A 26,138-nucleotide genomic window follows, 5' to 3' on the forward strand; every position below is an offset into this window, starting at 1 on the left:
GTCGCCTGGTAACTCGCGCCACACGAAGCGCGCTAGGTTGGCTCTTCTGCGCGCCTGCGCCTTGGCGAGCTCTGCGCAGGCGCATTTCCAACGCTTGGAGGAGAGGGCGGGGTGTCATTCCCTTTCGCTGATGCAAGAGCCTAGTGCGGTGGTGGGAGAGGTATCGGCAGGAGCAGCGCTGCCGCCGGGGCCTGGGGCTGACCCGTCTGACTTCCCGTCCGTGCCGAGCCCACTCGAGCCGCAGCCATGTCTGGGGACGAGGTGAGGGTCTGAGCCCGGCGTTAGGGCTAACTAAGGACTGAGGCGAAAAGCCGAACCCACTCCAGTGTGGGAGACCGGGCCTGCGGCCTAGCAGCTGGCCGCCGCCATGTGGGGCAGCCGGGCCTAGGCGGCCCGGAGCGGCAGAGCCGGCGAGGACTCCGGAGCCGCAGGCTTGGCTGCAGCGCGCTTTCCTCAGGGCGGCGGCGCCGAGGCGGACCTCCTGCCGTGGCTGGCGTTTCCGGAATGGAGAGCACACGTTGAGTCGCCCTCCCTGAAGGGGCTCGAATGCCCGGTTAATTCCCCGAACGAGATTGGGGCTAGCGATCCCTGCATTCCTTTCTGCTCGGCACTGCCGCCCCAGCTCGCCTCACTGGGTGCCGCGAGGAGCTCTCTTAGCTTGGTAGAACGCCCTCGTTAAAACTTTCTAGGCTGTCTTGTCGGGGCCGGTATCCCGCCCTCGTCTGCCTTCCTAGCATTGCTTTTTAAAAAGACGAGGGGGTGATGGGATTAGAACGAGAGAAAAAGATTCTGCAGCCTCAGGAAGTGACTGACCTTCCCGGAAAGTTTCGGGTGAGCCCCCGAGCTTCCCTTAACAGAGGGCTCCCAGCGACGTGAGCGGGAAGTCCGGGCTGTGAAACTGGCTGGATCTTTTTCTGCCGTGGTGCTTGGAACTCTGTGAATTTCCTCAAATCCCTTTCCCCCAGATTTATCCTAGTTGATATAATATCTACCGACTTAAAATGAAGGTGATTTTAAGTACTCTCAGTAGGTATTGCTTAACATTGGGGGAGGCCCTGTACGGTGTTGAGAATTTCCTCAGGCAATAGGAAGCCTTGATCACAAGGGCAAAGGAATGGCCGAGAAAGGCCAGTAAATGTGCTCACAGGAAGTAGAATAATCTCCAGTTTGGTGACAGTTAAGGGGTGAACACTTGACAAACAGGTAATGATTAATTCATGGAGGGCTGTGAAGACGAAGTTAAGGAATTTGGAATGTATTCTGGAGGGGATTCCAGTCTCTTAGACTTGGTTCTCACAACAGTTCTGTAAAATAGGTCTGTTGTGCCCATTTTAGAGATGAAAAAATTGAGTGTTACAGAGTTGTATAATGCCCATGATCAAATACTAAGTGGCTGAGCCAGTAGAATTCCAGATTGACTAGGATCTTAATGGCTTAGAGAAACTGAAAGTTTGTAGATGGTCCTTGGCGGTTATGATAGACATTGCTCTAGGCTGCTGTATTTCAAATGTTCTGAGAGTGGCAGTGTTTCACACTTGTTTTGTTTCTACTCATTTTTCAAACTTCTCATAACCTTTGGCAAATACAGTACTTACGTAGTGCAAGATTCCATGGGGTGTTATTCTGTGTATGGTCAACTAGTTGACACACAAGGTAGAAATAGGGCCATCAACATAGTGACTTGGAGGGCTAGAGGGATCATTTTTAGCAGTGGGATTAGGTTTTGAAAGAAGCGGAATATGAATACATTACTGATGGATGAACAGAATTTTGTGACGCAAAGATGGCAGAACCAGCATTTCAGCATAGAACTTTGGAAGCCAATAAAATATTAGACAGTTTGGCCACTTGGGGTGCCAGTCCAACTGCATTTTACAGGAAACCAGGGCCGAGGGAGATTAACTTGTCCAAGATCATGCAGAAAGGTTCTAGTTAATAGGACTAGAACCCTGGTCTTTGGCTTCCATTCTGCCAGGCAGAAGTTAGTAGTGGAGACAAGGTATGAAGAATAGGATGTAGGGCCTGGTTCCTCTAGTGCTATTGACTAGGTAAGTATTTTTAGGTCATTCCTTTAACATCTGGCTACTGTACAGGCTTGTGAGGATCAGATGAAACTCTTGTACTTGAAAATGATTTATAAACTGCCAGGGACTTCCCAGAGTGGAAGTAATCCTGCCTGGTGGTTGTCAGGCTAGACGATTAAAGAGGCTACTATTAAAAAGTAATTTTCTGTTTCCTTCATATTTCTGGGTTTTTTGGGTTTTTTTTTTTTGTTTTTTTTTTCTTTTGAGGTGGAATTTCGCACTATCGCCTGGGCTGGAGTGCAGTGGTGTGATCTCGGCTCACCGCATCCTCTGCCTCCTGGGTTCAAGTAGTTCTCCTGCCTCAGCCTCCCAAATAGCTGGGATTACAGGCGCCTGCCACCATGCCCAGCTAATTTTATTTTTTGTATTTTTAGTAGAGATGGGGTTTCACCATGTTGGTCTGGAACTCCTGACCTCGTGATTCGCCTGCCTCAGCCTCCTGAAGTGCTGGGGTTACAGGCGTGAGCCACCACGCCCAGTCTTCTGTTTTTGGGTGGTTTTTTTTTTTTTTTTTTTTTTTGACGCATAATTGAAATACACTGCACATATTTATTTATTTATTTATTTATTTATTTTTTGAGACGGAGTCTGGCTCTGTCACCCAGGCTGGAGTGCAGTGGCCGGATCTCAGCTCACTGCAAGCTCCGCCTCCCGGGTTTACGCCATTCTCCTGCCTCAGCCTCCCGAGTAGCTGGGACTACAGGCGCCCGCCACCTCGCTCGGCTAGTTTTTTTTTGTATTTTTTAGTAGAGACGGGGTTTCCCGTTGTTAGCCAGGATGGTCTCGATCTCCTGACCTCGTGATCCGCCCGTCTCGGCCTCCCAAAGTGCTGGGATTACAGGCTTGAGCCACCGCGCCCGGCCTACATTTATTTTTAAACCTGGTAATTAAGCCAAAAACTCACCAAAACAGAACCCTTTTCAACCTAGTGGAACTATGTTTTTTTTTTTTTTTTGAGACAGGTTCTTGCTCTTGTTGCCCAGGCTGGAGTGCGGTGGCACAATCATAGCTCACTGCGCCCTCTGTCACCTGGGCTCAAGGGATCCTCTTCCCTCAACCTTGCAAGTAGCTGGGACTACACGCACATGCTCTTGCACCTGCTAACTTTTTAATTTTTTGTAGAAATGAGGTCTTGCTTTGTTGCCCAAGCTAGTCTTGAACTCCTGGCCTCAAGCAGTCTTCCTGCCTCAGCCTCCCAACATGGAACCATGATCTTTAAAAAGCAGAATCCTAGAAATATGGCTGCTCCCTGGTAAGGGAAAAGAAAAATCCCCTAATCAATAGGCATTCAGTATTTTCACATTTGTTAAAAGCAGCATCAACATTTAATACTTGCCTGTTTACTACGGGGTCCCATTCACAAGGAGTCAGAACATTGGGTTTTCATAAAATATGGTAAGGTGTTTTTGCAAAAAGAAGCTTTAAATTAAAAAAAAAGGTTTTGATTCAAAATGGGATGTGTGTTGTGTAAAGTTTATGAAACACAAAAGAATACAAAGAAAAATAGCAGAATCTAAGCCAGGCATAGTGGCATTCACCTGTAGTCTCAGCTGCTCAGGAGGCTGAGGCCAGGAGTTCTAGGCTGCAGTGCACTATAATTAGAATTGAGAGTAGTCACTACATTTCAGCCTGGGCAACATAGTGAGACTCCCATCCCTTAAAAAAAAAAAAAATCCCACAATCTTATCACACAGAGATGGCAACACTTGGCATTTGTTCTGGTTACCTTTGGAAGGAACTTTTAGATCAATGTCTTGCTTCTCTGTGGGTTCTTTTGTGACTCACATCTGCTTCTGGGTATAGTATAACTATAAAGTTGATTTCTTGCGTAAGGTATGATCTATAAGAAGAGGCTTCTAATTCGATGAAGCATTTCAGGGTAATTTTAGCTGGTATACCTTTTCTTTGCCCTCTCCAACCAAACGTGAGAAGTTGAAAATAGAAAATTTATGCTTTTGAAGGCTTTGTTGTGAACCTAAAATATAACTCAAGTGATTCTGTAGTTTTCCATAAGTGCACTGTCAACAGCTATTTGCTTTTCAAATCCAAACTAGTCTCATAAAAGAAAACCAATCTGGAGTGTAGTCAGCTTATAATTTGGAAGTTAGAGATGAAAGTCTTAAAAAGCCATGATTTTAGTCAAGACTAACATGGCCTCGTTCTTTGGGTGCTGCTTCGGGATCCCTGGTCCTTATTTGTACACTGTACTTTGCAGGATGGTATGAATAAAATAAGGCAATGAGCATGTATGTTAAGTATCCAGACAGTAATTGAGAGAGAGGTTAATTATTTCAATTTATGATTCTTGCATGTTTATTATCCATTACAAGGCTACAACCAAACTGTTTACTTGTAGACCATAAGGTTTTTCAGGGGATAAGAAGGCACTTGTGAGGCTGTCCTCTGATACCAGGATCCTTTCCATCTTTAGTCTGTCTTGATGAATAATGGTTAAAAGGCAATGAATATTCTAGGGAACTTGATGCTTGAAAAAATGCAATAAATGGATTGTAATCCCTTCCAGAACCTTTGCCAAGTCTTTCTATTTCAAGAATGAGGATGAAATGTGGCTACTTCCCTGTATGATTGCAGTGCTCCTTGCAGGGTGACCCGGGGCTCAATAGTGGATCAGCAGTGGGGGACTCCTTCCTCTTTGCTCTTCTACCTTGGTAGGGACACTTCTTTAAGTTGGCTAGATAATGTTCTTCAGACTGACTACATTTCAGATTTAACTATTTATACGATTGGATCCTTGTTAAGGGAGAAAAGACTAACTTTGAAAATACTTTGCAAATACCGTACTTCTCTACTGGGCAAGGACAGTAACTATATTATTACCTTATTACAGACTGTGGCTTGATTTCAGTCTAGTTTGCTTAATGATCTTGGAACATAAATAAGTTTATGTTAGAATCAATTTCTGGAAGCTTTTGAGAGTTTTATATGTTTGAGAAATTAGAGCATGTGAGTTGATGAAATTTCAGTGATAGGAATCAAGAGAAAACCATACTTCGTGAATGGTAAAGTATTACATAAATTACAATTGCTAATATTTATCGAGTACTTATGTGCTAGGCACTATGGGAGGGGGTTTACATTTACATACTACTTTAACCCTCCCAGTAACCTTGTGTGGTTTCTTGTCACTCTGCTACTTGTCTCCATTTTACAGATGAGCCGTGGAATAACATAGGTACAAGCCAGAGTCAGAATTTGAATCCAGTCAGATGGGCTCCAGACTTGTGCTTTTAAACACTTTACTACTACACTGTCCACAGCAGATCACTGGGCAAAATGCTGAATTTAAGCATGATATTAATAGACTGTGGAGAGAGATTGGTAAGGGGCTCAGAAGAAAAAAAAAAAAAAAACTTGGTATTTGAATCCAGTTCTATTTGACTTGAAAGACCCTGCACTTTCTTTTTTTTGTTTTTGAGACTGAGTCTTGCTCTGTCACCCAGGCTGGAGTGCAGTGGTGTGATCTTGGCTCACAGCAAGCTCCACTGCCCAGGTTCACACCATTCTCCTGCTTCAGCCTCCTGAGTAGCTGCGACTACAGGCACCCGCCACCTTCTGCTAATGTTTTGTATTTTTAGTAGAGATGGAGTTTTACCATGTTAGCCAGTATGGTTTTGATCTCCTGACCTCGTGATCCGCCCGCCTCGGCCTCCCAAAGTACTGGGATTATAGGCGTGAGCCACCGTGCCTGGCCTCCTGCACTTTCTACTCTATCAGGTTTCTGGCCTGTATGATGTCTGAACTTTTCTTTCTTCAAGTGATCAGTGCAAGCAGATAGTCTACAAATTATAAATTAGTTTTCCACCTATTCTATAGTGGACATTTAGATAAAAAGAGAATTTGGGGGCAAGGCATGGTCCTCACACCTGCAGTCCTAACACTGGGAGGCTGAAGCTGGTGGATCATTTGAGCCCAGGAGTTCAAGACCAGCCTGGGCAGCATGGTGAAACCCCGTCTCTACTAAAAATACAAAAATTAGCTGGGTGTGGTGGCGCACGCCTGTAATTCCAGCTACTCGGGAAGTTGAGGTGGGAGGATGGCGTGAGTCTGGGAGGTCAAGGTTGGATTCAGCTGAGATCATGCCACTGCACTCCAACCTGGGCAGCAGAGCCAGACCCTGTTTCGTTAAAAAGAAAATGGAACCTTTAATGTTCCATAAGCAAAAAGCGGAGTGAAATGTTTTACACATGAGGAGTTGCGGATGGGTTTCCTTGAAGTTCTGTCTGAACTTCAGGATAAAGTTAAAAAAATTTTGTTTTTTTAATCTGGTCAGAAGTCTTCCAAGTCTCTCTGTAGCAGCCCCAAGTTACCAACCTTGAATAAAACATTTATACCCCTGGCCAGGGGCGGTGGCTTACACCTGTTATTCCATTGCTTTGAGTGGCCGAGGTGGGAGGACTTTTTTCCTCTGGCAGTTTGTGACCACCCAGGACAACAGAGGGAGACCCCGTCTCTACAAAATGAAAAAATTAGCTGGGCATGGTAGCACATGCTTGTGGTCCCAGTTACTTGGGGAGCTAAGATGGTAGGATCACTTGAGTCCAGGAGGTTGAGGTTGCAGTGAGCCGTGATCGTGCCACTGTACTCCATCCTGGGCGACAGTGAGACCCTGTCTCAAGAAAGAAAAAAAACAGTACAAAAAAATTTACACCCTGCTTAGGTATTGCTTTCCTATATCTATAAAGTAAGAGGCATAGCATAGGTTGTTGCGAAAGTCCCTTCCCTAAATTCCATGATTCATTCAAACGTCCATATTTGCTCATGAAACTGAAAGTGAAGAGTCTGTGATACTTTGCAAATTGAAAGACGTGTACATGTTTCAATTCCCCTGATGTTTAATAGTGTTGGGAAGGTTGGGTGGACATTTTATTTTATTTTTTGGTAAATTCTCCTTTGGTGTTTTAATGTATCAGATACTCTTTTACTTTTAAGAGTATGCCTTTTGAGGATAAAGCATATTTGGAATGTGAGCATCATTAAAAATAGTCATTTGGTCCCTTTTTGTTTTTTATCTTTTGAACAGATGATTTTTGATCCTACTATGAGCAAGAAGAAAAAGAAGAAGAAGAAGCCTTTTATGTTAGATGAGGAAGGGGATACCCAAACAGAGGAAACCCAGCCTTCAGAAACAAAAGAAGTGGAGCCAGAGCCAACTGAGGACAAAGATTTGGAAGCTGATGAAGAGGACACTAGGAAAAAAGGTGAGTGGTTGATGTGAGAGAGTTACTGTTGTCCTAGAAGCCCTGGTTCTATGAGCATTTTGGCTTTTGTGTATGCAGCAACCTCTCAGCCTGATCAGGCTGCTCCAGTGAAGTCAAGGCCATCAGTAGGCTATATGCAGTGGACCGTTTTCGATTTCTGATAGGCTTGTTGCAGGGAAGTTCCCATTTAATTCACAAGTTGCAAAGATGATGAAACCTTGCCGTTCCAGAGCTGGTTTTCCAGTTTAACCCATCAGGTCTCTTCTCTAATTTTAACAGTAGTTGTATTTGAGTGTGGGCAGAAAGAAATAGTACTAACATAGGCAGTTTTGTGTCTTAGCAAGTCTGAAAATATATATGAGAGATTAAAATGAAAGCCTAAAGTATTTGGGGTTAGACATCAGCTTTAGTTACCCCTGTGCTGTAACATAGACATAATTTGACTATTAGAGAGAAATGATTCTGTAAACATTATTTGTGTCTGTTGAATATAACTCTGTGCCAGGATAGAGACAACTGACATTCACTGAGCATCTACCCTGTGCTAAGTGTGTTCTACATGTTTAAAACAAACTTGGAAAGTAACTCATTCCTGTTGTAATAAGATAAAATGGATTTTTAAGTAGTTTCTTGAAAAACTTTGTAGCAGAGGGATCCTAAAATATTTCTAGTTTATAACATGGCAGGTCAAATGGAAAATTTGTTGAACAGAACCTACTCATTAATGGTAGGTAAAATTTCACTGATAACTTGTATTTACTGTGCAGCCTTATTTTAATAAATGTGAAATAATTTGTTAAGCCTTTTCATGATTAATAGATGCAATAAAATGTTGAGCTAGGTGGTAGAATTTAGGTGAACAAGGCATAGGCTCTTAGTATCTAGTAGAGAGATAGATAAGCAAGCTGGTAATAAGTTCCTCAGTTGGGGTAAGCAGAAGATACTATACAAGCACTCTGGGGATACCTAACCAAGTTGCAGGGAAAGATGGATAAGCTTAGAGAAGGCTTTGGTGGAAGTAATTTAACCAAGATCCTGTGAGATGGAGGCAAGAGGGCCCACAGGAAGGTTTGGAGGTGAGAGACCTCACGTATATTGCACTCGGAACTGAAAGTAGTTCAGTAGGGTTAGAACCAGAGATTGAAGTGAGGAAGGCAAGAAGCAGAAGTGGGAGATAAAGTTGGAGAGTTGGAAATGGTGTTAGAGCTCTAACTTTGTCTTGGGAACAATGAGGAGTGATATGGTCAGATTACTAAATAAATATTCTCAACATGGTCCCCTAACCAGATTTTTCCTATAGATCTTTGAGATGACCCACCATTTTGTTTTTCAGAACCATAACTTTTGTGGCCAAGCGCGGTGGCTAACGCCTGTAATCCCAGCAGTTTGGGAGGCTGAGGCGGGCGGATCATGAAGTCAGGAGATCGACACAATCCTGGCTAACATGGTGAAACCCTGTCTCTACTAAAAAAGATAAAAAAAAATTAGCTGGGCATGGTGGCACACACCTGTAGTCTCAGCTACTCAGGAGGCTGAGGCAGGAGAACCGCCTGAACCCAGGAGGCAGAGGTTGCAGTGAGCCGAGATTGCGCCACTGCACTCCAGCCTGGGCAACAGAGCAAGACTCGGTCTCAAAAAAAAAAAAAAAAAAAGAGCCATAACTTTTGTGATTGTGGAGGGACTAATTAATACTCAGTCAGTCTTTTCTGGTGACTTGATTAATTGCTGAGCTATGTTTGTGTAACTCATAATTTGATGCTTTGCCTTTTTGTTGTTAATGATTATGCATTGGTCTTTTTAGATGCTTCTGATGATCTAGATGACTTGAACTTCTTTAATCAAAAGAAAAAGAAGAAAAAAACTAAAAAGATATTTGATATTGATGAAGCTGAAGAAGGTGTAAAGGTAGTATTGCTTTCTTGTTGAAGGTAAAATTTGGCCTCTTGCAAGGTTGCTAATGGCTGATGTTTCCCTCCCTTTGACTCACCTCTTACTAGCTGTGCTTTTGTTATTAGCACTTAATTGCCACTGGTAGGGTCATTTTCTTGGGAGTGTGTCTGACTAGGTGTCTTAAGGGATTGTAGTTTAAGGAATTTAAATTTAGGTCTTATATATTGTATTGTGTGCCATTAAAATGATCACAAAATGTCCCTTGTCCTTAACCATACTGAGATTTTTGGCTGCGGAGAACTATTTCTATGAGTGAGAAATCCTTTTGAGCAAATATTCCTTTGGTTTCTTAAACTTTTGGTAACATAGAATATACACAAATTCATACATGTACCTCTAAGCGGCAAAGAATGAACCACAGTGGTGGTTGGTAGCTGATGACAGTGTGGCCTGTAGGCAAACCAGAGTACTCAGGCTAGTTTTATGATCTGATCTTGTGGGTACTTGAGACCCTGTGAGTCTTATTACTGAATTGATTTCTTTTTTTGTTTTTTGGAGACGGAGTCTCACTCTGTCGCCTGGGCTGGAGTGCAGTGGCCGGATCTCAGCTCACTGCAAGCTCTGCCTCCCAGGTTTACGCCATTCTCCTGCCTCAGCCTCCCGAGTAGCTGGGACTACAGGCGCCCGCCACCTCACCCGGCTAGATTTTTTTGTATTTTTTAGTAGAGACAGGGTTTCACCGTGTTAGCCAGGATGGTCTTGATCTCCTGACCTTGTGATCCGCCCGTCTCGGCCTCCCAAAGTGCTGGGATTACAGGCTTGAGCCACCGTGCCCGGCCCTGAATTGATTTCTAATACAAATATCTCAAAATTATTTTGGACGGGGAGTAACAGGTGGGCAGGAAGGTGAACAGGAGGGAGGGTAGGTGGATGGATGAAAGGGGAAGGAGCTGAAGATCTGTTCTCCTCCCTAGGGTTAACCATTTTAAAGATCCTGCCTAGGAATCACTTTAGCAGAATCCACGCATCTATTTATAAAACCCAAGGTAATAGCAATACACACACTTACATAGAGAGAGAAAGCACGTGTGCACACAACAGCAAACATACACCAAATATCTTGTGCCCTCTACTCAAAATTTTCTTTGGTGAGTAGTTTATTTGCTCAAACTCAAGTGAATAAAGTATATCCCACTTGTAGCAGGAAATGTATACAGTAATTCATTGGGTTTTAGAAATAGTGTCATAATTTTATGACAGTTAATTCAGTAAATATGTAAGTGATTACAGCGAGTCAAGCATTTGAAGCATTGTGTGGTAATTGCTAGAGTACTGACATGAGTAAGATATTTTTCCTGTTTGCAAAGATATTTTGGTTCAAGGATAATTTAGAATCCTTGAGAACAAGCTAGTTTTATCTGGATTCATCTTGCTCTCTCCCTGTTTGGGGATTCTCTTTTCTTTCTACTATAGGGAAATTGAGAAAAATGCTCAGATTATAATGAGAAATGGGATTTAAATATCCTGGGTAACAAAGTTTTGATTGACAAGGCTTTGTTGGTTGATTCCTCCAATAGCTTTTATTGGGAGATTAGCTCTAAATAAGTGCTTGAATACTGTTGTTGAAGTCATAACATAAGAGGATGTTAGAGGTATCCTGGTCATCAGGCAAGGCATGGACATTCACTTGAAGGGTTTTTGAGATCTTGGGCTACTCTCCCACCTGAATTTTCAGACTATTCCAGGGCTTTTGAAAAGCCTTGAAAAATACTTTTTGCAGACTGGGTGTGCTGTCTCACGCCTGTAATCCCAGCATTTTGGGAGGCTGAGACGGGCAGATCACCTGAGGACAGGAGTTCAAGACCAACCTGGCCAACATGGTGAAACCCCATCTGTACTGAAAATACAAAAATTAGCTGGGTATGGTGGTGCACACCTGTAGTCCCAGCTACTCAGGAGGCTGAGGCAGGAGAATCACTCGAACCCAGCAGGTGGAGGTTGCAGTAAGCCGAGAGAGCGCCACTGCACTCCAGCCTGGGCGACAGAGCGAGACTCCGTCTCAAAAAAAAAGAAAAAAGAAAAATACTTTTTGCCATTCTCTGCCTTCTGCTGTGTCTTGGTGTCAGTATGGAAGTAGATCTTACTGGGATAAAATAAAAATACTATAGCACTAGAAATTGGCTAGTGCGTGCTAACTTATATTCAGCATTTCTAAGTTCTTATTTATTGACTTAGAGACTGGGTGAGTATTTGGTTTCCTGTTTGTATGGTATGTGGCTAATGGATACCATGGGCAGATTTATTTATTTATTTATTTATTTGAGACAAAGTCTCACTCTGTACCCAGGCTGGAGGGCAGTGGCATGATCTCGGTTCACTGCAACCTCCATCTCCTGGGCTCAGGCTTCCCTCAGCCTCCCAAATAGCTGGGTTTACAGGCACCCGCCACCACGCCGGGCTAATTTTTGTATTTTTAGTAGAGAGGGGGTTTCACCATGTTGGCCAGGCTGGTCTCAAACTCCTGACCTTAGGTGATCCGCCTGCCTTGGCCTCCCAAAGTGCTGGGATTACAGGTGTGAGTCACTGCGCCCAGCTGGCAGATTGGTCTTGTAGCCACATGTGGCACTAAGACTACACAGCTGGATTTGGGATTCAGAATCTGAGCTTTATTTACTCCCAGCTATTCCAGGTTTTCTGCTGGTAAGATTTCTGAAATGACTGTAGCCATTGTCCCAGTTCAGGATGTAGGCACACACAAAATAGATACTAATTAATGAGTAAGGTTGACAGCACACTTCAGGATAGGGATTTGAATAAGGTGGTAGAAGGAAGGAGAAATCAGAAAGCTGGAAACTGAGACTGGCCTTTTCTGCCCTTCTGGGATGTTTATGACTCATTTCTAGGTTTTAATATGCCCTGTTTACATCCATGCCTCGGGCAGCTAATCTTGGGGTCAAGCTTTACTTTGTCTCTATTTATCACTTGATCCGAATTCCTCATAGCTTCTGCCTTTCCCTCTTTGATAATGTCATCTATTGGAGTGATGCCCAAAGACCACGCCACAGACAGGTGCCAGGCTGACTGTGGTATAATAAAAAATAAATATTTGTTCTTTATGTTCTTGGCTCACAACTGCTAAAATCCTTGGAATCTCCAAAGTGATAACAGGGTCATTGGTATGCTACTGATATGACTGGTGGCTGGGGATCCCTAGATAGCTTTAGGATGGGGGCTGGTCACCAGAAGGACAAAGCTGTGATTTTAGAGGGTTGGGACTTCCAGTGGTCCCTCTGCCACCTCCAGAGAGGGATGGTCTGGAAATTGAGTTCAGCCACCAGTTAATAATGTAATCAGTTGGCTGGGCGCGGTGGCTCACACCTGTAATCCCAGCACTTCGGGAGGCCTAGGCAGGTGGATCACCTGAGGTCGGGAGTTTGAGACCAGCCTGGCCAATATGGTGAAACCCCATTTCTACTAAAAATATAAAAATTAGCTAGGTGTGGTGGTGTGTGCCTCTAGTTCAGCTACTCAGGAGGCTGAGGTAGAAGAATCACTTGAACCCGAGAGGCAAAGGTTGTAGTGAGCCGAGACCGCACCACTGCACTCCAGCGTGGGTTACAGAGTGAGACTCTGTCTCAAAAAAAAAAAAATAAAATAAAATAAATAAATAAATAATGTAATCAGTCAGTCATGCCTTTGTAATGAAACTCCTAGACATGGGTTCGGAGAGCTAACATGCTGGTGAGCACAACAAGGTGCCAGGAGGGTGGTGTCCCTGGCTTGGCAGCGCCACGCCTACCTTCCTTGCCACTCCTCAGCTCCCACCCCAATACCTTGTCTTATGCACTGCTTATGTTTGGCTGTTTCTGAGTTGTATCCTTTATAATAAACTGGCAATAGTAGTACTTTCCTAAGTTCCATGACTCGTTTTAGCAAATTATTGACTCTTGGCAGGGAATGTGGGAACTTCGAGTTTATAGCCATGTTGGACAGAAGCAGGCAGCATGGGGACCCAGTGCGTGGTGACTGGCATCTGAAGTGAAGGCAGTCTTGAGGAACTGAGCTGTTAAACCTGTGAAATCTGATAACTCTGGATAGTGTGTGTCTTAATTAAACAGGAGGACACCTAATTGGCATTGGAGGGTCTGTGTGGAAGACCACCACATATTTGGTGTCACCCAGAAAAATCTTTCCCAGTGACTATATCAAAATCACTTAGAAACTTCTTTAAAATACTCCTGAACCCTGTTCCTGCTGAAGATTGTCAATCCGATTTAAACTTTTAAAAGTTTCGCAAGTGATTTTTTTTTCTTTTTGAGACACAGTTTCCCACTTGTTGCCCAGGCTGGAGTGCAGTGGCGCGATCTCGACTTACTGCAACCTCTGCTTCCTGGGTTCAAGCGATTCCTCCCAAGTAGCTGGGATTACAGGTGCCCACCACCACACCCAGCTAAATTTTGCATCTTTAGTAGAGATGGGGTTTCACCATGTTGCCCAGGCTGGTTTTGAACTCCTGACCTCAGGGATCTGACCTCCCAAAGTGCTGGGATTACAGGCGTGAGCCAAGGCGCCTGGCTTCTGCCGTGATTCTGACAGTAGCCTGGTTTGGAAACAAGGACAATAATTATAAGATCCTAAGGCTGAAGAATAAAGAGATGAATGAGGGGGAAAGATCCCAGAAGTGTTTTGAAGAATTCAGTTTAAATGGCAGAGTCTCTGTGACCCAGTTTGGTCCATCTCTGACCAAAGTTATCTGTAACTTCAATTTTGTATATGTGACTTTTTTCCCGCACCAAAATAATGTCAGCCCACGTCAATTTAAAAAAAGAACAGGCTGGGTGTGATGGCTTATGCCTGTAATCCCAGCATTTTGGGAGGCCAGGGCAGGAGGATCTCTTGAGGCCAGGAGTTTGAGACTAGCCTGAGCAACAAAGCAAGACTCCTCATCTCAACAGAAAATGTAATAAATAAAAAGAATAGTCCCAGTATCAAATGTTCAGACTCATCTCACTTTCTTAGGATCTTAAGATTGAAAGTGATGTTCAAGAACCAACTGAACCAGAGGATGACCTTGACATTATGCTTGGCAATAAAAAGAAGAAAAAGAAGAATGTTAAGTTCCCAGATGAGGATGAAATACTAGAGAAAGATGAAGGTAATGCTGAGGACTCAGCAGCACATTTAGAGGTTACTCAAGCCTTTGGCCCTAGTCTCCTTGATGGGGGTGGGGGGTGCTTTTAAAATTTTTTTCTTGCCCCTTATTTCTACTGCTTGATAATAGAAGCTGAAAGGAAACAGTGTCTGGCTTGATAATGGCAGTTAAAGAATTTGTCAATTGTGATTACATTAAGAAATACCGATTCAGGCCTGGGAAAATTACTATAACCGATTTTTTTTTTTTTGAGACGGAGTCTCACTCTTGTCACCCAGGCTGGAGTGCAGTGGTGCGATCTCAGCTCACTGCAACCTCCATCTCCCAGGTTCAAGCAGTTCTGTGCCTCAGCCTCCCAGGTAGCTGGGATTACAGGCGCCCATCACCACGCCCAGCTAAGTTTTTTTGTTTTTATTTTTAGTAGAGACAGGGTTTCATCATCTTGGCCAGGTTGGTCTTGAACTCCTGACCTTGTGATCCACCCGCCTCGGCCTCCCAAAGTGCTGGGATTACAGGTGTGAACCACCGTGTCTGGCCTGATTTTTTTTTTTTTTTTGATTCTGAGTTTTGCCCTTGTTGCCCATGCTGGAGTGCAATGGCACGGTCTTGGCTCACCGCAACCTCCACCTACCGGGTTCAAGCGATTCTCCCGCCTCAGCCTCCCACCTGGCAAATTCTGTATTTTTAGTAGAGACAGGGTTTCTCCATGTTGGTCATACTGGTGTCAAACTCTCAATCTCAGGTGATCCGCCCGCCTCGGCCTCCCAAATTGCTGGGATTACAGGCGTGAGCCACAGCGCCTGGCCCCAATTTTTTTAATAAAAAATTTTTTTTAGAGTTTTGTTTACAGTTTTATTAGTTTCTAAATGCTATGGGGTCTTTGGAGAACTTTTGTCAGTAGATGAGTTTTATGGATGTTGCTGTTTCTTAGGTGCTCAGAACAGTTGGACTCTTTCCTCTAATTATTCTAATGCATTATTTTATCTTTGGCTTGTTAAATTAAGAAACATTTCCGTATGTTAACTCCTAATTAGAGAGGTCTCTATTAAGGGTCTTTTTTGAAAGTCATAACATCCCTGTTTCTAAGGAAAAGGGTTGTAAGCTTTGGTTTATGCGTAAGGCTGTTGTGAATGCAGCTGTGGAAGGGAACACAAATGTCTTTGAAACTTTTCATTTTTCTAGACCAACCCCCACTTTTGTATGATAGTAGGGCCCACCCCTCATTCTTGAAATCTTTATTATCTGTAGCTCTAGAAGATGAAGACAGCAAAAAAGATGATGGTATCTCATTCAGTAATCAGACAGGCCCTGCTTGGGCAGGCTCAGAAAGAGACTACACATACGAGGAGGTAAGACAAAATCTGTTGTGAAAAGGGGCTAAGCTATTCACTAGTGCTCAAAGGAGCAAGATAAATCTTCCTTGGTGGAACAGATGCAGAGAGGTCACACAGCCAGTGCACAGCAGTTCCTGGTGTGCACCCATGGGGCAGCCTGCCCAGAGTGCAGCAGTCATTGTAGTACTACTGACTGTCCCCACCTGAATTTGCAGACTGCTGAGTGCATGCAGCCCTCTAGGAATCAGGAGGGCAGTAGTGACAGACTAGCTAATTTGGGGCCAGGGTAGTCTGGAGTTTGCTAGTTTGGGCTTTCTTGAATCTTACTTTTCCATGTATCATGTACTTTCCCATAGAAACAACAGAATGAGTAGTTGTTCATTCATTTCACTTTGGATAAGGAGTTGCTGAACATCTATAACGAACCAAATGCTGGTTGGGGATGAACCTCTGCCCTCAAAGAGCTCCCAGACTTGTAGTAATGCATGTGTATATTTAATCAGAAGTGAAGTATTTGCTGTTAAGCAACATGACTCAAAGGGGAACTTTATACCCCGGCAGTTACTAAGCGTGTTCATGAATACCACTTTATTTTTATAGTTGCTGAATCGAGTATTCAACATCATGAGGGAAAAGAATCCAGATATGGTTGCTGGAGAGAAAAGGAAATTTGTCATGAAACCTCCACAGGTCGTCCGAGTAGGAACCAAGAAAACTTCTTTTGTCAACTTTACAGATATCTGTAAACTGTAAGTTGGTTAATGGAGTACCTTCATCCCAAATACCAGATTCTCAATGCAATTTTAAGAATGCTAAATGTCCTTATTGTGGACTTCATTATAGATGGAAAGAACACACAAGTGTAGGGGTTGAGGGAGTTCACAGTTCAAGTCTGTCATTTTCTTTAATTCATAAGTCTCAGGGCTATTTTAATTTATTAAAGATGCGGTCTTGCTTTGTCGCCCAGGCTGGAATGCAGTGGAGTGGTCATGGCTCACTGCAGCCTCAGTCTCCTGGGCTTCAGCAATCCTCCTGCCTCAACCTCCTAAGTAGCTGAGACTGCAGGTGCACACCACCGTGCCAGACCAATTTAAAAAAAACATTTATTTATTTTTTTTGTAGAAACGTGGGTCTTGCTGTGTTGCCCAGGAGTGCTTGTTTTATTAGTGCATTCAGAGGTGACAGAAATCAACTCATGCTGACCCATTGAGGATGGATCCTAACTAGATGTAGTGAAGAGTGAGGAGTCTCAGTGTAGTCCTCAGACAGGAGCCTTGGGAGCCCAGGGAGTGGAAAGGCTCATCAGTCGGTCTAGGACAGGCCTGCCAAGCAAGCAGTGAGCTCAGGGAAAGTGCCTGAATTTGGTGAGCCCCTTCCTTGGATGATCATTGCCAGGACACAATTGATGAAATTGCCTTTCTTAATTACCATCACATTCTATGCCAGAGTCAGCCCTAGGTTACTGTCTGGGAATGGCTTTTCTCTGAGCTCCTCAGCTGCATGTTTTCTGGCAGGTTCCTTAGGATGACTGACCTTATCTACTCTGTTCTTCAGTTTCCTAAGTGATACGTGCTTGTAGTAGAAAATACGGTAAACACAAAAAGAGATAATATTCACTCAAAATTTTACCACCCGGAGATAACTGCTTGTTTTCATTACTTACATATATTTAAATAGTTAAGATTTTTTTGGCTAGTGACAATAGTAGTATATGCCCATTGCAGAAAAATTAGAAGATAAAGACATGCTAAAGAAAATGAATAATCATCTGCAAAGTCCACCATTAGGAGGTAGATAACTGGCTGGGTAGCTCACGTGGTAGCTCACACCTGTAATCCCAGCACTTTGGGAGGCCGAGGTGGGCAGATGACAAAGACAGGAATTCGAGACCAGGCTGGCAAACAGTGAAACCCCGTCTCTACTAAAAAATACAAAAAATAAGCCAGGTGTGCTGGCAGGTCCCTGTAATCCCGGCTACTCAGGAGGCTGAGGTGGGAAGAATCGCTTGAACCTGGGAGGCGGAGGTTGCAGTGAGCTGAGATTGTGCCATTGCACTCCAGCCTGGGCAGTAGTGTGAGATTCTGTCTCACCAAAAAAAAAAAAAAAAAAAAAAAAAAAAAGAGGTAGATAACTTACCATAGTTTAATATTTTTATGTTTAGCCAGTTTTATGTACATATTTTAAAAATAAATTATCATACTGGTTTTTAACCTGTTTTCTCGATATATTGTGAAAGTTTTACTCATGTCATTAGTCCGAATAATTATTTTAAATAGCTACACAACATATTTTATTTTAACAGTTCCATAAGCTGGACATGCTGCTCCCAGGTTTTTATTATCAGAGGCAAAACTTCACCAAACATCTTTATACATGTATCTTTGCAGTAGCTCAGAACAGAACCATAAGACAAGATGAAATTGCTGAGTTAAAAGGAATGGATATTTTTATGGCAAATATTAGCACATTGTTTTCTAGCAAGGTTGTGCCAGTTCATATTCCCGCCAGCAATGTAGGAGCTTACCTATTTTATTATATTTTTACCAGTTCTCACCCATTGCATTTTGGGGAAAAATAGCTTAAAATTGTTGTAGTAGCACCTGCTTGTTGGAACAAGTTCAAACAGTGCCACAGCATAGATTTAAAAAATGAAACTATTGAATAGCATTGCTCTATATTTGTTTTTTATTTTATATGTATGTGTGCATTTTTTTTTTTGTATATTGAGATATTTCTAAAAGTAGAATATACCCTGGAATGGATTTATTTAACCATTCCTCTAGTTGGTGAATATTTAAGATGTTTCCATTTTTTGCTGTTGGGCTACCACGGAACCCTTCTAGACATACACTTTCTTTTTTTTTTTTTTTTTTTTTTTTTGTTTTTTTTTTTTTTTTTTTGAGACGGAGTCTCGCTCTGTCGCCCAGGCTGGAGTGCAGTGGCCGGATCTCAGCTCACTGCAAGCTCCGCCTCCTGGGTTTACGCCATTCTCCTGCCTCAGCCTCCCGAGTAGCTGGGACTACAGGCGCCCGCCACCTCACCCGGCTAGTTTTTTGTATTTTTAGTAGAGACGGGGTTTCACCGTGTTAGCCAGGATGGTCTCGATCTCCTGACCTCGTGATCCGCCCGTCTCGGCCTCCCAAAGTGCTGGGATTACAGGCTTGAGCCACCGCGCCCGGCCTACATACACTTTCTTTTAATGGAAATTTTAAACAGGAAATATATATAGATTAACATATATATTTATTAGCCTGTTTGATAACATCACCTAGGTTTGGTGTATGCTGAACTTTGCCTCAGATTTTTTTTTTTTTTTTTTTTTTTTTTTTTTTTTTTGAGACGGAGTCTCGCTCTGTCGCCCAGGCTGGAGTGCAGTGACCAGATCTCAGCTCACTGCAAGCTCCGCCTCCCGGGTCTATGCCATTCCCCTGCCTCAGCCTCCCGTGTAGCTGGGACTACAGGCGCCGGCCACCTCGCCCGGCTAGTTTTTTGTATTTTTTAGTATAGACGGGGTTTCACCGTGTTAGCCAGGATGGTCTCGATCTCCTGACCTCGTGATCCACCTGCCTCAGCCTCCCAAAGTGCTGGCCACTGCGCCTGGCCTACTTCTTTAAAAAGAAGGTTTTATGCTATTTTACAATAGTCTCAAAAACAAAAGAAAAAAAGGTGGTTTTATAGTTATAACTAAGGCCACCTTTGTATGTTTTCCTGGCCCCTTTTTCCTTCCCAGAGGAAGTTGTTACTCTTTAAAGTTGATGTTTACTGTTTATGTTTTCCATCCTTGTTTCTAGACACTTACTCATATGTATATGGTCATAAAATGTAATATGGTCTTATGGGCATTGAAGTTGTAAACAAGTGGTATCCGGCTTGGCTCACACTTCTAATCCTGGCACTTTGGGAAGCTGAAACAGGAGGATCATTTGAAGCCACGAGTTCCGTACCAGTCTGATCAATGTAGTGAGACCCCATGTCTACACAAAACTAAAGAGTTAGACGGCATGGTGGCACACACCTGTAGTCCTAGCTACTTGGGAGGCTGAGATGGGAGGATGGCTTGAACTCAGGAGTTTGAGGTTACAGTGAGCTATGATCATCACTGCACTCCAGCCTGGGCAACACAAGACCCAATCTCTTAACAATAAAAAAAGTGGTGTCATATACTTTATCTTTATTTCAAAGTTTAAATAAACGATGCAGTGAAATTCACCTAATAGCTAAATAATCACAGATCAAAACAATGAACAGATTTTTTAGAAGTTTGGTGAGATTTCCATGAAAGATAAGGTTTATATATTTTGATTTTCTTTTTAGATTACATCGTCAGCCCAAACATCTCCTTGCATTTTTGTTGGCTGAATTGGGTACAAGGTAAGAAACTATATACGTTTACATACAGTATTGCTGGACATTTCATAAGAACCTTTCTTAAAAAGGATATGTAACACCCTTAGAGAAAACGTTCACCTGATTATTAGAGAAACTTTTAGGCCAGTGGAGGAGTGAAATCACTTTGTTTCTGTGGGAGAGCTTGACTGCTTAGGAATAGGGCACAGAGTTGACATCTGAACAGGCCTGCTGGTGTACCAATGAGAGGACCACAGAACTGCCATGTTTAGACTTTCCTGTTACTAATTTGAAACTCATGAGTCTTTTTATGGAGCAAATAATAGATCTTTAGAGGAATCAGTTTTTTTAAGGTCAGACTATTTTTTCCTAAATTGGTAACAGGCTATTGAAGAAATACAGCTAGGAAGTTGATGAGTGGCACTTTAGAAACCATTGAAACAGGGATCTGTGATGAAGTAGGTACTTACCTGTCTTCAGGGCTCACCTTTTGAAGGCACTGAGCACGTCATTCCCACCCATTCAGGAAGGCCAAGATCTCATGGAGCCCATGCCAGTGAGTTTGACTACTATCTGGAAGCCTAATGTCCCTTTAAAAATAAGTAATGTAGAGTAGGTTATGATGATGATGACTAATGCATATTGAGCACCTCTTGTGAGCCAAGTGCTTTTTTGGGTGCCATCTCAATTAATCTTCACAATAGTTCTATGAAGTAGAAAGTAATATTCCTGTCTTCACGTTTAGAAACAGGTTCAGTAAAGTGAAGTTGTAGTTGGTCACATAGCTAGCTTGCTTAGTGGCAAAGTCAAGATAGATACAATCAGGTCTATCTTTCCCTGCAGCTTGCATCACCTAACAGGCTTGACACCTGTGCCTCACTGGCAGTACAGAGATAATTAAAGTGTTCTCTTCCTACTCTCTTTAAACTGTTGGGATTTGCTACCCTAGGTGTGGGGTTAAGGAGTAATTTACTTGACCATGGTAGATATGTTGGCTCTGCTGTAGAATAATTGTGTTTTTTTGTTTGTATTTTGAGACAGAGTCTCACTCTGTCACCCAGGCTGGAATGCGGTGATCTCGGCTCACTGCAAGCTCCGCCTCCCGGGTTCACGCCATTCTCCTGCCTCAGCCTCCTGAGTAGCGGTGCCCGCCACCACGCCTGGCTAATTTTTTGTATTTTTAGTAGAGATGGGGTTTCCATGTTAGCCAGGATGGTCTCGATCTCCTGACCTGGTGATCCGCCTGTCTCGGCCTCCCAAAGTGCTGGGATTACAGGCGTAAGCCACCGCGCCCGGCGTGTTTTAAATATAAATTTGTTACCATCGTTGTTTATTTGTAACTTGCACAAACTAATGAAGAAGCAAAAGCTAGTGTTGTTTTTTTCTATTGTTAGAATAATCTAGAGGTTTTGTAGAGGTGGGATAAACTATTAAAACAAGTTGTGGCCAGTAAACTTACAGTCAAATGGGTTAAATGGGTTTTTGAGAAAATTCCATTTCTTTTGACAGTGAATGAAAAAAAATTTCTACATTAAGCATTGGAATCACTGTAGCCTGGAGATTAAGGGTTCCAATCTGTGGAGGAGGAAATTTAACCCTGCCTGACTGAATTTTGTTGTTTCACTTTATGATTTATAATTTTGAATGAATGATATCTAGCCTAGAGCTTTGCTTTCTCAAAAGTGCCTGTCAACAGTTTCCTATCAAACAGTTTATCATTAAGTACCATTGACAGTTTCTGGATTGTGATTCAACTATCCTTTTTTTTTCTTGAAACAGCTTGATTGAAATGACAGCTTACAAATTTAAAGTATATAATCCAGGGGAGTCCCACTCGGACATCCGTCTCTTTCGCAAGAGCGAGCGAACTATTCTCCTTTCTCTCTTGCCTATTAAACCTCCACCCCTGGACACCCCCCCGCCCCCTGCCAAAAAAAATATAAAAATAAAATATACAATCCAATGGTTTTTTTGTTTTTTTTGTTTTGTTTTGTTTTTGAGATGGAGTTGTGCTCTGTCGCCCAGGCTGGAGTGCAGTGGCGCGGATCTTGACTCACTGCAACCTCTGCCTCCCAGGTTCAAGCAATTCTCCTGTCTCAGCCTCCCCAGTAGCTGGGACTATAGGCACACACCACTACGCCTGGCTAATTTTTTTGTATTTGTAGTAGAGATGGGTTTTCACCGTATTGGTCAGGCTGGTTTCGAACCCCTGACCTCAGGTGATCAGCTTGCCTCGGCCTCCCAAAATGCTGGGATTGCAGGTGTGAGCTACGCCTGGCTCCAGTGGTTTTTAATATCACATGTTAAAATTAATATGTATAACTGCTACCACAATCAATTTTAGTATGTATTTTTATCAACTATACTTTTAACCATGACTGAATCAAAATATTTGGTGCTTAGAATTTTAAAAAACAAATGTAGCCCCTTTCATGTTTTTGTATTTCTAGCTCTCTCCTTTCCCTTACTTTGTACATGGTATGATTCATAAAAGTTTTTTTTCTTTTGTTGGATGGACTTCACACACAATGAAGGAATCAGTTTGTTTTAGACTTAAAATCAATTATAAATCTGATTGTTACCACTGGAGATTTAATTGGATTTGATGTTAGTATGGGCACATCATTAGACACAACCTGTTTAATTAAAAATAAATTTTGAGGCTGGGCATGGTGGTTTACGCCTGTAATCCCAAGCGCTTTGGGAGGCCATAGTGGGAGGATCACTGGAGTCCAGTAGTTCGAGACCAGCCTGGGCAACATAGGGAGACTCCTCCATCTCTACCAACAACAACAACAACAACAAAAAATTAGCAGTTCATAGTGGGGAGTGCCTGTAGTCCTAGCTCAGTTCACAGTGGGGAGTGCCTGTATCCTAGCTTCTTGGCAGGCTTAGGTGGGAGGATTGCTTGAGCTTGGGAGATTGAAGGTGCAGTGAACCACGATTGCGCCACTGCACTCAAGTCTGGGTGACAGAGTGAGACCCCTGTGTCATAAATAAATAAATTTTGGGAAACTAAGTAGTATAGCACCAGTCGTAGAGTTTATCCTATGCTACTGAATATATTTTAAATTCATTAAGTTTAAAGGTGCTGGAATTTGGTTCCTTTAGAAAAAAACAATAATAATGGAGATATTTTTGTTTTCTTTCATAGTGGTTCTATAGATGGTAATAACCAACTTGTAATCAAAGGAAGATTCCAACAGAAACAGATAGAAAATGTCTTGAGAAGATATATCAGTAAGTGTAATTAATTTCATTAGATCACCCTGAAATGTTCTCATCAGACTGCAGTGTTGTAGGAAGATCCATTTGATTGCAGTGAGCTGGGAAAAGCTGGCCTTAAAAAGATCAGAGACAAAGTGATAGTGAAAGGGAGGTGGCTCTTGACTACTAACTAGGGGCATAGGGAAGGATTTGGATTTTTAAAGAAAGCCCAGCTGATTGAAGCTGCTGGTTGATTGTAGGGCTAAAGGCCAAGTCAGAGAAACCTGCCTGTGATTCAGGCCTGGCCTTGGCCCCCTTTTGTTCCTAGTTATTTAAAATTGGCATGTCTGCTAACACGTTTGAGTGGCTCTCCTGTAGACAGAAACAAGAATAAGCAAGCTGGCAGGCTTCCTTGCATCCTGGGGCATTGAGTATCAGCCCATGTTTAGTGCCGGAAACGCCACAGCAGACAGCTTGTGTTTTCTTACCCCTCGGATAGCTGAGCTTCCCTGGTCTGGGTGCCCAGGTAAATTCTCAGCCTGGGCTTATGGAGTTCTTTGTAGGAGATATATTTAAGAAGGCAGAAACTTCTCTACCTCACTGCGGCCACCAGGTAATTGTGTGTTGCTTTATTTGCAGAGGAATATGTCACTTGTCACACATGCCGATCACCGGACACAATCCTACAGAAGGACACACGACTCTATTTCCTACAGTGCGAAACTTGTCATTCTAGATGTTCTGTTGCCAGCATCAAAACCGGCTTCCAGGCTGTCACGGGCAAGCGAGCACAGCTCCGTGCCAAAGCTAACTAATTTGCTAATCACTGATTTTGCAAAGCGTGTTGTGGAGATGTGGCTGGACAGGTTTGCCATCAGAGTGGATATACCGTTGTATTAAAAACAAGATAAAAAAGCTGCCGAGATTTTTGGCGAGTGGTTGGTTGGTCTGAAGACCTTGCAAGACGCTGATGTTCAAGCTGTTGACATACTCATTGCCTACTTTTAACACCTGTCAGAGAAACATGATACGGGGTAAGGAGGTGCTTTTTTAAAATCGTTCATAGACTTCTGTAAAATGCAAGATAAATTAAAGTTATTATAACAGTGATTCTTTCAATTTGGTTTGTCCTTCAGTTTTCTTTTCTATAAAAATTGTGCTTGGTGAAATCAGCAAAAAACCAACCATAGAAAACTGTGTGGGCTCTGACAGTCTCTGTATCCTTGTCCTGAGAAACTGGACAGGCACTTCCAGTTTCTGAAAACGACAGGCACTTCATCTGGGCAGCCATTTCTCCTCTTCTCTGCTTCTCTTGAGATACACAGTTAAAGCAGACACGGCCTCCCACGCGTGTGTGGTGGGACCTTGAGACTTGGGAGGACTGCCTGTTTTCAGTGTCCAGGGAATGACTCCATAGATTTGACTTCTTTTCCCTATGTGAGGATGGTTGCTACTACCTCACCGCCAAGTCCTCCCCCAGCTGTTACCACATGAAGGAATACAAGGTGCTAGGTACCCTCCTTCTTCGTTGACCACTAAGAGGTCTTAGAAACATAGCCTGTAAATGTGTCTTATAACTGGCACACTAAGAAAGATCCTAGCTGAGCATCTCTGTTGGTGAGGAAGCAATGTATGTGCGGTTCAGGAAACTCCTCCAAGAGGAGTCCAAACAGGGATGCTAGAGGAAGCTTTCTGTTTTCCTAGCCAACTTGTGTTCTGGGTTTGAAAAAGACCCACCACAAATGCTTTTCTATTTTCTGATTTAAAAGTTGCTTTTGAATATGACCATGAGAAACCAAGAAATGCTGCTTGTGTGGTGCTCTGCTTCCTGAGGATTTGCTGGAAGGGGATTCTCCGCTGGCACATGGGAGAAGGCCATCTTCTGTGTCTGTGCTGTGATCTGCCTTGCTCTCACTTGCTGAGGATAAGGGCATACACGTTGCTCCTCGCTTTCTTGTTGCCAGACTTCGTACTAAGCAGCCCAGGAACAGTCACTCAGACCCAAATGTCTTGACCATGTTGTTTTTAATCACTGTGACCCTTAATTTTAAAGCATAGGCCAAGTGTTGTCAAATACCTTGGCTAAAACTGTGGAGGGTGGTGGGTAAAGCAATAGAGGGTGCTTTCCCTCAACCCATACACTGGCTGACTGAACTGCCACTGCCACAATGAACCCAACTGCTGTTTATGTCCCCATTTTCCTTTTTTTGTATCTACACCCACACGATTCCCAATGTTGGATATTTCTACATGAATAAAGCAAGGATCGGTGCCTCTTGTCTAATTAGCGCTCCATTGCTTTTGTGTATGTATGGGTGTTTGGTTTATTTATTTAGTGGGACCCCTTAGGGGAAGGAATGATACTCTTCAGTTTGGTGACAGGTTGACAAATAAATTGGTGATTTCAACCCCTTTTTAACTTTATTCTTGAAGCAGATTCTCAGGACTGATACAGCCCGTTAGTCCAGTTGCGATAACTGACTGAATTGGATTGAAAGCGCATGAAAAGTAATGGGTTGCCCCTAAATGTTATTCAGACACAGCAGCACTAACCTCTTCTGTCTCCACTGTCTCTCACCAAACAGCTCAGCTAAACGAACCTTGCACTGTGGTGACAAGACAAAGGCAATCAAGAGCTTCTGATCAAGAGCCACTTTCTAGTTTTGGAAGAGAACCAGACCATCATTTCCAAAGTGTCTTAGGAAACAATGTTGAGGACTATTCCTAATTATACAAAGGAAGAGGGGGGTTCTATGGTAAAGAGAAGTCGAGTAGGCTGGGTGTGGTGGCGAGGCCGAGGTGGGCGGATCACAAGGTCAGGAGTTCATGACCAGCCTGGCCAACACGTGAAACCGCATCTCTACTAAAAAGAAACCAAAACACAAAAACTAGCTGGGCATGGTGG

At 43.0% G+C, this 26,138-nt stretch overlaps 1 protein-coding gene across 4 annotated transcripts; it reads left to right on the forward strand.

Moving 5' to 3' along the window:
* EIF2S2 (eukaryotic translation initiation factor 2 subunit beta) lies at window positions 1-25,511 on the forward strand. Of its 4 annotated transcripts, none has more exons than XM_025398465.1 (9): window positions 1-261; window positions 7,126-7,303; window positions 9,105-9,208; window positions 14,213-14,348; window positions 15,594-15,694; window positions 16,280-16,428; window positions 19,994-20,050; window positions 23,181-23,270; window positions 23,873-25,511. In XM_025398465.1, the coding sequence occupies exons 1-9, from the start codon at window positions 247-249 to the stop codon at window positions 23,967-23,969; spliced, it is 927 nt and encodes a 308-aa protein (XP_025254250.1). In that variant the 5' UTR covers window positions 1-246; the 3' UTR covers window positions 23,970-25,511. The 4 variants fall into 4 exon arrangements, with proteins under 4 accessions (XP_025254250.1, XP_025254247.1, XP_025254248.1 ...); XM_025398462.1 differs by having other exon boundaries at window positions 23,181-23,266; window positions 23,873-24,352; XM_025398463.1 differs by having other exon boundaries at window positions 14,222-14,348; window positions 23,181-23,266; window positions 23,873-24,352.
* Window positions 25,512-26,138: the final 627 nt, after the last annotated feature.

The sequence above is a fragment of the Theropithecus gelada genome, chromosome 10 (genome assembly GCF_003255815.1).
Source record: "Theropithecus gelada isolate Dixy chromosome 10, Tgel_1.0, whole genome shotgun sequence".
Classification (NCBI taxonomy): domain Eukaryota; kingdom Metazoa; phylum Chordata; class Mammalia; order Primates; family Cercopithecidae; genus Theropithecus; species Theropithecus gelada.

Bases quoted from the DNA above. Each gene is read 5' to 3' on its own strand.
- EIF2S2 (XM_025398462.1), top strand. The intron at 7,304-9,104 runs GTGAGTGGTTGA...TGGTCTTTTTAG, and splicing joins AGAGGACACTAGGAAAAAAG to ATGCTTCTGATGATCTAGAT. The intron at 20,051-23,180 runs GTAAGAAACTAT...TTTCTTTCATAG, and splicing joins TTGGCTGAATTGGGTACAAG to TGGTTCTATAGATGGTAATA.